General features: G+C 44.6%; 1 protein-coding gene across 1 annotated transcript in view; it reads right to left on the bottom strand.

Annotated features, from left to right (window-relative positions):
• SCARB2 (scavenger receptor class B, member 2) overlaps positions 1–11,133 on the bottom strand; it is a gene marked incomplete at its 5' end in the record, with an annotated part of 13,634 nt that extends 2,501 nt beyond the window's left edge. Inside the window, 8 exons of the mRNA XM_009865705.1 lie at positions 394–467; positions 2,793–2,911; positions 3,436–3,614; positions 4,217–4,336; positions 4,713–4,804; positions 5,560–5,748; positions 7,238–7,385; positions 10,976–11,133. Coding sequence (XP_009864007.1) covers positions 394–467; positions 2,793–2,911; positions 3,436–3,614; positions 4,217–4,336; positions 4,713–4,804; positions 5,560–5,748; positions 7,238–7,385; positions 10,976–11,133 — 1,079 coding nt within the window. The remainder of the gene's footprint in view (positions 1–393; positions 468–2,792; positions 2,912–3,435; positions 3,615–4,216; positions 4,337–4,712; positions 4,805–5,559; positions 5,749–7,237; positions 7,386–10,975) is intronic.
• Positions 11,134–11,566: the final 433 nt, after the last annotated feature.

The following is an 11,566-nucleotide window of genomic DNA, read 5'->3' as shown; positions in this document are numbered from 1 at the left end:
TAAGCTAATCGGATGTCGAAGGTTACTCCTATTTGTAAAACACAGAAACTATTGTCCAAGCAACATGTGCACAGTGGCAAAACCCCCCCAACATTTGGCACACGTGAAATAACAGCTTACTCTTAAGTTGTGCTAATGTAATAGTTCCTGGGCACGAGGAAACAAGGCGGTGCTGTTCTGAAGAAACATCACCAACTCTCCCAAGAGGACTGGGCAGACAGAATACTTTTTTTAGTTATAATATACAGCAAAGCTGTGCCAATAACCATCAGCTCAGAAGGTGAGTAGGAAGAATAGCTATCACACAGCTTTGGTGATGAGTAAAGCAACATGTCAGAAAGCCACAAGACAGAGGGAACGGTATTTCTGCAAAACTGAGCAGAGAACACTTACAAAAATTCAGGTAATTTTCTAACGTGAACATTGATCTGCATCCGCTTGGCTGCTTGCAGGACAAGCCCTGTCAGCTGGGGAATAAAAGAAATCAAGAGTGTCAAAAAAAAAAAAAAGTAAATGTGAAATAACAGGAACTGGGAGAATACAGCCTAATATTTACACTGCTGTGGACCTGACAAGGTGAGACAAGACTCGCTTAAGGTTATTATTTATTTCCCTTCCCCAAGATACTCTTGTAACTCACATACCGACATTCCTACCTACATGGGAGGCTGCAACAGAGATAAAGGTGCCATTGTGCTGTGCAAATTTGTACTCAGGCTACAGTGAGATGCCCTTTCTTCCAGAGCCAGCTCTAGTTTTAGAAAAAGCTACCACCTGCAGCTCTTTGTCCTGGTTGCCAAGTACTGTCGCAAAGACTACAGTCTGTCATGAGACAAACCTTTCTCTCTAAAAGGTGAAAACCAGATACTGAACCCCATCAGTGGGAGTGTACAGCCACAGAGATAAATACTTCCCTCAGTAATGCCACCACGTGAGCAAGAGCTGCAGCTGGATCCACAGGAATATTTTCCTCATTCAAGTGGCAAAATTGAGTCTGGAGAGCGGGTGGGAGACGCAGAGCTCATTTTATGGTAGCACAAAAAAGCTGGGTCAGTAGGAGCAGAGTAACAGGAAGAACCTGGCACCAAACCAGATAACAAGCAGCATCTGCACCAGACTAAATTTCCTCCTGTTTTAGCTACACATAACAGCTTGATGCATCAGAGCACTGTTTCTGTAAATTAGGCAGGTAGTGCTTTTGCTCTTTCACTCAACCTCCACTTGTCTGTGTGGATGTAGAGATCAATTCTGTACCAGTTTTAGCTGGGATAGAATTAATTTTCCTTATAGTAGCTGGTATCGGGCTAAGTTTTGGAATTGTGATGGAAACAGTGCTGATAACATATGGATGTTTTAGTTATTGCTGAATAGTGCTTGCACAGCCTTAATGCCGCCTCTGTTTCTCATACTCCCTGCCAGCGAGTAGGCTGGGGGTGGGCGAGAAGCTGGGAGGGGACACAGCCAGGAGAGCTGACCTAAACCAGCCAGAGCCACATCCTGTGCCGTAAGATATCATGCTCAGCAATGAAAAACCGTGGGGAGGTTTGCCAGAGCTGCTGTTGCTCAAAGAATAGCTAGTGGTGACCAACTACAGTTTTTTTGCATCACTAACTATTCTTGGATTTGTTTCTCCTTGATTATTTTTTCTTTTTTTTTTCATTATTAAAGGGGTTTAATCTCAACCTGAAGTCTCTCCTCTCATTATTTCATCCCTCCTGCTTGCAGGGCAGTGAGTGAGCAGCTGTGTGGTGCTGAGCTGCCTCTCAGAGTTAAAGCACATGGGCAAATCCATGGACCATCAGTTGCAAGCTCCCTTTACTTCTGACATTTCATGGTGAGAATATCAACAACTCTGTAAACTTCCATGGAAGGCACCACCCTTCTGTATCTCTCATGACTCCACACTACCTACATTGAGGCCAAGATCCACTGAATCTTTATTGATTTGCACTCTTGGTCCACATACTCAGCTTCTTCAACTTCAGGAAAATAGTCAAGACAAAACTTAAATGTTGGCAGCGTGAACAGAAGCAGCCTCATCTGCTTTTAAGAAACGTTTTAACCACTTCATCTCATTGTTACCAGTCTGATGGCATCTCTCATTGCACAGGCACAATCACAGAATCATAGACTGTGTGGGGCTGGAAGGGACTTCTAGCCATCATCTAGCCCAGCCCCCCTGCCAGAGCAGGATCCCCTAGGGCAGCCCCACAGGAACACATCCAGGCGGGTTTGAAAGTCTCCAGAGCAGGAGACTCCACACCCTCCCTGGGCAGCCTGAGCCAGGGCTCCAGCACCCGCACAGTAAAGAAGTTTCTCCTCACGTTGAGGTGGAACTTGCTATGTTCTATCTTGTACCCATTATTTGTTGTTCGGCTGCTGGGCATCACTGAGAAGGATTGTCTCCTTCCTCTTGACATCCACGCCTCAGATACTTATATACGTTAATAAAGTCCCCTCTCAGCCATCTCCTTTCAAGACTAAACTGCTCCAGTTCTCTCAGTCTGTCTTGATAGGAGAGACATTCAAGTCCCTTAATCATTCTCTATTGGACTCTCTCCAGACGGTCCCTGTCTCTCTTGAACTGGGAAGCCCAAAACTTAACAAAGTATTCCAGGTGTGGTCTCAGCAAAGTTTTCTCTATACAAGCAAATACAAACATTTCAGTTTCACATAAACTAGGACAGTTTCCTTGAAGTCAATGAAATTATGTCGATTCACAGCACTGAAGGTGACCTGAACCCATGTGGTTGGATTTGTCTCTATAACCCTTGAAAAAAGGCTGCACTTACAGGATTGATGTCCAAAAATGTCTCATGATATTCCTTTTTTGGATGCATGCCCTCTATGTTCTCTATAAACTTTTGATCTGCTTGGTAAAAATGTGGAGCTGACAGAAATATTGGAGCACCTGGAATGTGAAAACATGCAGAGTTACCACCTAAAAGAGTCAGAGTCTCAAAACTCTTCCCACTGTGCCATTTACACGGAAAGAAAAAGCCTGCTCTGGAGCTACAGAATCAACACTCGGATTCTCTGTCTTAAGAACAAGCTCTATTTTCCCTTGTGCTGCATCATCGTGGCTTCACGTCTCAGGTTTGCATCCCAGTCTTGTGCACTGTTTTCATTCAGCCACTCAGATGCAACAGCTACCCGGATAAAAGCAGAGGACAAATGCCCAAGCTGTTCAGTACAGATCCTGGTACTTCCTTCCAATTCCTTGATTTAAGCTGAAGCAGGCAGCACCTCACAGGAATATCCCCTCAGTTCACTACTGCATTTTGTAACCAGACCATCCCTCGTTGGTGACTGATTTCACTGAGCACAGTCACCACCCTGCAGGCCTCACTAAACTGTCCTCATCCATTTCAGACAGAAAGAAGTAGGTTCCCCACTGATGTCCTTCCAGTCTGTTTCCACCGCCTGGTCACATACCTTGCTTGCAGATGCTGACGTTGAGGACACCAGTGCCAGGGCAGTGTCCTGGCGGCACGCAGAATCCAGCGTTGTCTGGGTTAACCGTTGTGTTGGCAAACACCATAGCAGAGGGCACGAAGCGGTAGGATGGGATGCCTGTAACTGTTCCTGAGCTGTCGTACACCAGGAAAAGTGATCTGCAAGGAAGGAAACCCCAAATTTGTTAGTCCTGAACACACACTGACACCTGCTGCAAATGTCTCTTTGCCTGTATGTCAACTTAAGTTTAAGTGTATTGATTTAAATAAAGAATTTCAGATTAGTTTTGTTGCTGGCACAGAAACAGACAAGGCAGGAGACAAGGTCTAACATGAGGAAGGAAACACCAAGATTTTCTTGACATTATGTCAAGTTAGGAATCTCTGAAGAGGACAACCTGGGGTCTCTAAAACAGCAGGGCACAGAGGAAGGTTTTGGAGGAAAGAAGCTTCAGGCAAGGTTCATAACAACCCTTCCATTTCCCTCATTACTAGCCTTGCAAGGCAGTCTAGTGTGTCTCTCCAGTCATCTTCCAAATTTTCTCATTATTTTGAAATAGCAAATCCTCAACCTGATGCAGATTGTTGCTTTGGGGTTTTTTTCCGTGTAACTCTCTCATCCTTCAAACCATGAATAAACAAAGAACACTCGTACTTTTAAAAAAAGTCACAGGAAGAAAAACACCAGCCTAATGTGAAATCTTGGGAGGATTAGATATAAATGCTGTTTTCAAGTCTAAGCAACATTCTCCTCTCCTTACCTGCAGAAATCAGAAGAAAAGATATATATGTGCTCATCTTTGCTAATCAGTGGGTGAAAGGATGTCCCATCTGTTCCATTAATCATGTTACATTCCTCTGTGGTCCACCAGCTCAACGACCTGAAGAAAACAAAGTCAAGACAGTAAGGTTTGAGCAGCAGTCAGGCAACGCGAGCTCATGGTCTAAGCAAATGAGAATCAGACTGCACTCAGTGCCTCAGCTCTGCTAACAAAAAGGGGGATTAAAACAGGTCTAAATGGTGTCCTAGGTGAGTATTGGGAGCTGTCTGCTCTTGAAGAGCCAGAGCTGTCTGTCTTAAAGAGTTATGTGATATATACCCAAATACTTTGGGGCTGGTCTGAAGCTACAGCTGCTAAGAGCTGTCATCCTCAGAATAAAAGGACACTGTATTTTGTAAGCAATGCTTAGGTTCAACCAAAATGTGCAAAGCAGCAGCTTTTGACAGAGGTCACATCACACTGGAAAAAAACTTACTCCTTTCCTTTCCATTCCACAATCCTCGAGAAGTTAAGGTAGTTCGTTTCTCCACTGAGGAAAACATATTCTCCGTCATCGGTTCCATTCATCTGCAAAGAGATAACGTGGGTTTTTCATCAGGCCACTCTGTAACACCTGCCTGGGAACTACTACAGCGCAGCAGGAGCTTAACCTGTCATCATTGCAAATCCACCCGTGGAGTGATGGACTGCCCCTGAGGTTCATAAAACTCCACCTTGAATATAAATCAGGTGCAAGTGTCTGGGACTTCCCAAATGAAGGGAATATACCATTAGATCAGCCTTCTCTTCCTTAGAAATTTGCCGCTGAAAAAACCCAGCCCTTAGGAAAAAAAAACAAACAGAGAAAGTATAAAATAAGCTGACTGCAGATGACCTCCAAGAAAGAAGGAGCCCCCACAGTCCAAAATGAAATACTGCAGAAGCCAGTAATGGTTCCGGCACAGAAATAACACACCATTTCAATCAACTACTAAGGAAACTGCTCAGGACGTTTTTTTCTAGTAGTTTGCACAACGCACCCCACAAAGCCCACGTTATTCACACGAGCACAGGCGAGAGTGGAGTGGTTTCCATCCACCTTTGGAAAGCTTATCCATATCCAATAAAGGGCAGTCAGACAAAACACTCGGAGCTGCACTATCAGCCAGTGCCTAAAACCAGCCAAAACCCAAGAGGAAACATCCTTTTTCTGTAACTGCAGCCTTCCTCCTGGCCGCGCTCCAGGCACGTCCTTCTCAACTGACTGGTGGTGACAGTCCGAAATCTGTAGCAATGACATCATTCCCCACCTCAAGGATCAGAAAGTCCGGCCTCTCCGTTACCTTATTAAATAAACCAAACACTGGGTCGATCTCGGGATGCACAAGATGAATGGTTGACAGGAGCCTGTCTTTGTAGCCCCAAAGCAATTCATGAACCGTGTGGACCGTAAACAGGGATTCTTGGTACAGAAGCAGGAGTATCTCGGTGGCAAACTGAAGAGGGGTTGATCTGGTCCACTCCATCGCAGTCTGCCAGGGGATTGGAATAAGGGAGCAATGGTCAGATTTATCGTAGAATAAATCCCACCGGCTGCACGCAAACACAGACACACAGGCGCGTTTCAGCATCGCACACCTTCAAGCTGTATTTTCAGTTTCGTTATTTCCACTCGTGTCAAGTAATGTGCTGGCTAACAGGTTCTGCAGCTTTTCTCCCACACGGATGCGCTTTTGCAGATTCCCTTGGAGCCCGGTGCTGGCACACAACCAGCTCCATTCTGTGCCATTAACCGCCAGGTCTTAAGAATGGATTTGAAGCGAGATGTGCTCAACCGCTTTCTAAGCAGCCTGAATTTCTCAAGCATATTACAGCTTTAAACTTCACCCTTTGCAAGTTAGCGTTTACATTTTTTAAAGCTATTTTTCAAATATACTAATTTCTCCAAAATGCAAACAACACCAAAATTTCCTTTCTAGCTGACAAGTGATTTTTACAACGTGCCTTTAAAAAAGCAAAACCAATGGAGGGAACTGTCCTTGGGCAAACCACTCTGTAGTTCTTCTACTACTGCCTGTTACAGCACAGCGCAGCCAAAAATCTGAACAAGAGATAATGCTCACCACCACTCAAATGCCTGGGAGGAATTATAAACACAGTGTCCGTACTGTTTGTAACTTTTAGTAAGCTGAATCCTACCTACTACTACACACAGTGTATTTATGTATTCATTCGTGAAACCAGACATGCTATTTTTGGAAATGCTGAAGGGAAAAGTAGAAATGAATGTACACTGTAAATAAAGTCAGTTAAACTAGTATGAGGGGTAAAGGCTTAGTTGCACAAACAACAAGTGATTTAAAGCAGTTTAATTTCCTTTGGAAGGTCTGACAGCTTTAGAGCTGCTTGTTCTCCTACTACTGCTGAATGAGACCAAAAATCATGGTCTGCCTCTCATCAACAAAATGAGACTTCCTTTGCAGCGCACTTTCACCTCACACAGTTTCTGGATGCACACTTTCACTTAAAAGTTTTTTCTAAGAGCACTTTTTCATTCAGTTGTATCCCCTGTTATAATTGCCTTTTTTTTCTTTTTACTTGGAGAGGCAGACTTGGAAGCATTTTTTCCTATTCTGACAAAAATAACTCCAAGCATTCCACACTCTCTCATTCCCAAGTCAGAATTCCACCTATGCATTTGACATCACCAATTCCCTGGTTCCACTTACTCAGGGAAACCCAACAAGCCTGATTCCTGCTCTTCTCTGAAGTGTGTCTCAGCTCTCAGCGCAAGAGGCAACTAACACTGCAGGGGCGTATGGCGAGGGAGGAACGTAATTTTAAAAACCCACAGCAGTCCAAACCAAAACTGAACGCAGTATCGGCTCCAGACAGAAGCTGCCTCTCTGCTTCTTGAATCACGTTTATCTACCACAGAGGGAGAGACAGTACAAAGCAACACCAGGCTAGTTAGGAAGTGTGTGAGGACGATCTCCAGCACAGAAATGAAAGAGAACTCACCACTGCAGGAATATTAACTGTTCTAATCAGGTCCACTTGAGGGTCACCAACTGACTTCTGAGGATCGAAAACGTATGTCTTTGGATTCAGAGCAGATACTTTGGTACCATTGTCCAAAAACTGAACATGCACTCTTGGCCTGTATTCTCTGAAAAACAACCGAGTTTGTTCATTAATCAAGTTAAACAAGTACATGTAACATTAACTGCAAATAACGTATCGCTACTCTACTGCCTGAAGCACATAAAGAGTGGAATCATTTGGAGTCAATTCATTTTTTGCTACTGCAAAAAAGCAGTAAGAGAACTCCCTTTTAGTCAGTGCAAGCTGAACCACACCTCACAGCAGGCTTCCAAAAATGCCCCCCTACGTGTTAAGTGCACTTTGTATTTTTGCCTCGTCTTCAAAAACCAAGGAAACAGAACCATTTTCAGACAGTAGAAAAGGATTTAGAGGCCCTTCAAGTACAGCTTGAGAATGAAAACTTTGCCTCTTTGCTTCAGGACAAATTCACTCCCAGGCAGAACAACCTTTGGGTAAATCTCATTAAGCCGACCTAAGAGCCCATCAGAATCTTTCTGCTGGCTTCCACGTACTTCGCACTAGGACTTCTGGGCTCACATGTGACACAACCACAGAACAAGCCTCATTCTAGCTCTCCTCCTTTAATTCTTGCGCAAGAATCCTGGAAACTGTAGAAACTCAACCCAATTCTGCTGTGAACTACTCGTGGCCTGGGAGGTTGCTGCTATTACTGTCTGAGCACTCAGACAAGCAGCATAAAACTCCGAATCGCTGACAAATAAGTGCAACTGGCAAGAAACATCAAACGCTAGCCGCTGACCTGATGCGGAAGTCAGATCTTAACTATCCTGAAAGACATGTTAAAACCATAATTCAGACTGCAGAGCTGGCTGGCTCAGGCTCAAAACAAGCTACAGATGTGTCTTCAGCAAACCCAAAAAGGGAAATGGCTGGCTGGCTCCTCAGGATCCTTTTGGCATACACTTGACGTGAAATGCACTGTATTTTGTGAGTCGGCATTCGCTCAAGCATTTGTTGACTTGGACATCGCTTTGCTTCCTGCGTAAATTTTAAGTTCTAAGATGAGAAGGAGAATTATTCTGCAAGGCCCCATGCTACGATGTTTTTTATTCATTTCAGATGCTAGATGCTATCCTGGCTGTGCTAGATCCAACAACGCAGCTCCATGAAAGGCTGCATTAACCTGGTTCAGTCTCCCAGATGTAAAGCAAACTGGAAAGGCCCATGACACTGTTCTTGTTAGAAACCAACAATTTCCACCTTCCTTACACTAACAGTGGACCCACCACCTAGGAACATTTTAGTCTGGAAACACTTCTAGTTGAATTTGGCAAGAGCTTCTTGTACAGCAACCTATTTTACATCCTAGGGCTGGAGCTGAGGGGATGGAAACGGTCAGTTGTGAAGCGCCCTCACTAAAACAGAGCAGAGTTAACGTGAGAAGCCTCTCCAACTCTAAAAGGGCCAGAGAGCAAAATAATATTCCCTGATTAGGGATACGAGTAGGAGGATCTTGGACGTTCAAGACAAAAAGCTGTAAATGTGTGCAAGAGCAGGCAATATTAAAGTGTTCTTCAGGACTCAGCAGGCCTGGGCAGATAAGCAGCTTACGCTTTGTAATTAATTATTTTATATGCCGCAAATTCAACTTCCACAATTTAAAAACGCGAGCGCTACCACATTTTTGTTACAGAATCCAACTCTGTGCTAACTGGTTTTACCACGTTATGTCCACTGAAATCATGAATTGCAGGAAAAACATGCAGGAAGAGATTCTCTTTAGCTATTCCACCTCCTCTCTGTTACTCGTTCCATTTTTAACTTCTGCTTGTCCGGGCCAGTTCTCTTCCAGCCTTTCTCTTCAGTACACAGATTTTAACAACAGTGAGCCACGCAAGTCACATTAGGACATTTCAGGTGTTATGCCAGAAGCGAAACCTAAATGGGTCTTTAAGGCTTTGCTGCATAGGGCCTGTGTGATGGTATTTATTCTCTGGCTCAGCAACATCCCTCCCTTGTTCTCCACCCAAATGCCTCCTCTTTTGCCCTCCCCACCGCTGACCGTCTGGTACAGTCAGCAGCGAGGCAAAGATTGAAAAATCTGCCGTAGAAGAGCACTCCACTTCCTAACGTTGCTCTTCCTTCTATCAGGCAGAGCACAGCACAAAGAAATCCTGTTCAGACTTGTCACGATCAGGCTAACCAAAGAAGCCAGAAGCAACCGAAACGCGCAGCCTCCCTCCGCGTTGCAGGGGAGGGCCGTGCCAGCAAACAAACCACAAACCAGCAGCTCAGGCTGGGTCTCCCCTCAGGGACAGACCGACCCAGCCAGCTACACCACCAGCCCCGGCCATCCTGCTCAACTCTTTCACGGAGAAGGTGCAGCTTCACAAATCAGGCTGTCCCTGACGCTCAGAGCTAAGGAAAGGAAAAAAAAGAAGCCAGCAAAGGAGACTGAGTACCAAGGTGCAGAAGAACATGGGCCTATGTGGTTTCACGCAGCTCTGTCACACCTAGAGCTGGCCATATTTATCTTCCTGACAGAGAACGCACTGCTATTTACTACACTACAGAGGCCTGAGGAAAAGCTTGAGAACTTGAAAGCTCACGTATCTTTTCTGCAGCTCTACTCGTTTATCTAACACAAGGTATTTTGTCGAAGGAGCACAAGTAGTTTGCCAAGGCTAAACGGACACAGTGCTGAAATACAGAGGAGACGGGGAAAAGATTGCTGACAGAGAGGGAAGCAAAGCTGAAGTGTGAGAGGAAAGAAACAGAAGTGCTAGGCATAGTGCAGAGACCAAGGCTACCCCAAAGGCTCACCCTTCTACCCCACAGCGTTTTTTTCAAATACCAAGAACCAGATTCTAACTATTTTGCTGCTTAGGCAAAGACAACTCCTTCTTAATGAGCGCGCGTGACCAGAAGTGGGCCTGACAAGGACACATCAACCTTTTTACCATAGTCTCATACCTCCACGACTTCAAAGACTCTAACATCTCCTGCCACAGGACTGCTCCTAGTTTATGCTCCTGTGTGCAGCAGAGCAGAATGAAGCTCTAAAGGAAAACTCGTTTGTTAAGGTGACCTTAAAATCTCTCCACGTGCAGCAGACTCAGGATGGTTCAGTCATAGCATGCAGAATGAGAGTTCAAGAGGCTGGATAAGCTCCAACACTGCACGTGGCCTTGGTTAAGTCTGTCTGTAAAAACGCTAGAGAAGTCTGAATCTAAGTGGGTTTTACAGTGAGAGTTGGTTGAGGAAGCCCAGAGTACCACCCTCTAACTGGTTTTCTGGCCACATTTTCACCAAGTTTGAATTGTGCAACTTGAGCTAGGAACTGATTCCTGAGTGAACACATGAATCATGACTTTGTGCAACACTCTTCTCCCCAGACTTTACAACACGACCCAACCAGTCACTGGTTTTTCTCTCATAAGACAAGACCAAGGATGCAAACAACTTCCTCTGTGCTCAGCAGCTAAGGAACATCAGCACACAAGCCAAATCTTGCCCCAAAGCTGACAAAAGTCACTGGCTCAATGTGAAACTGCCCCCTTGAATAAACTTTTAAGTCATATTAACAGCTAGATTTTCTCCTAAAATGAGGTCCCAAGTGTTCTAGATCTCACTTCTTGACTTCCTCACACACCACAGGTTTAGTGAAATGTGAAAATAGTGAAATGGTCCTACCTGTAGGTGTATGGCCCTATTTCCTCTACAAGAGGAGTATCGCCTTGAAGCACTTCTAACGGGTTTGTCACATTAAAAAAGTAGAACTGCATGTAGACTGGTGGAGGAGGATCCTCCCAGGCTTCAAAGGTTTCCGTGCCGTTTTTCAGTACAGTTCCCTGAAACAAGAGGAAGACAGATTAGCAGTTAATGAGAGATGCTGTAAGATATTATAGGCAAGAGAGGAATTCTGTGCAAGCACAGGCAATAGGATCGAAACGTCAATTCTACAAATATCTGTAATATTTTATTTCAAAGCACATCACGGAATATCAGTGAGATCAGATACACGCTATAACGGCTCAGAGGGCATACGTTTGTTGCTTTTGTCATTTCCCTTCTTCCCACAACCTCATTTTTCAGAGTGAAGACTTATCAGGTATTACACAGCGATCCTGTTGCATTTCCTGTGTCAGCAAAAACCTAACGTGGCACAAGACACCACGAAACACACCAACATCACTGATAAAAGTAGAACTCAATGGTGGGAGGCCAAGAGGTCCTAAAAGAGACCTCTTGAGAGGAACAAGGCCAGAAAAGAAGCTTAGATTC

This window comes from Apaloderma vittatum, unplaced genomic scaffold (genome assembly GCF_000703405.1).
Source record: "Apaloderma vittatum isolate BGI_N311 unplaced genomic scaffold, ASM70340v1 scaffold4603, whole genome shotgun sequence".
Lineage (NCBI taxonomy): Eukaryota > Metazoa > Chordata > Aves > Trogoniformes > Trogonidae > Apaloderma > Apaloderma vittatum.
Note: the sequence above shows the minus strand (reverse complement) of the source record. Positions and strands in the feature narration are given on the sequence as shown.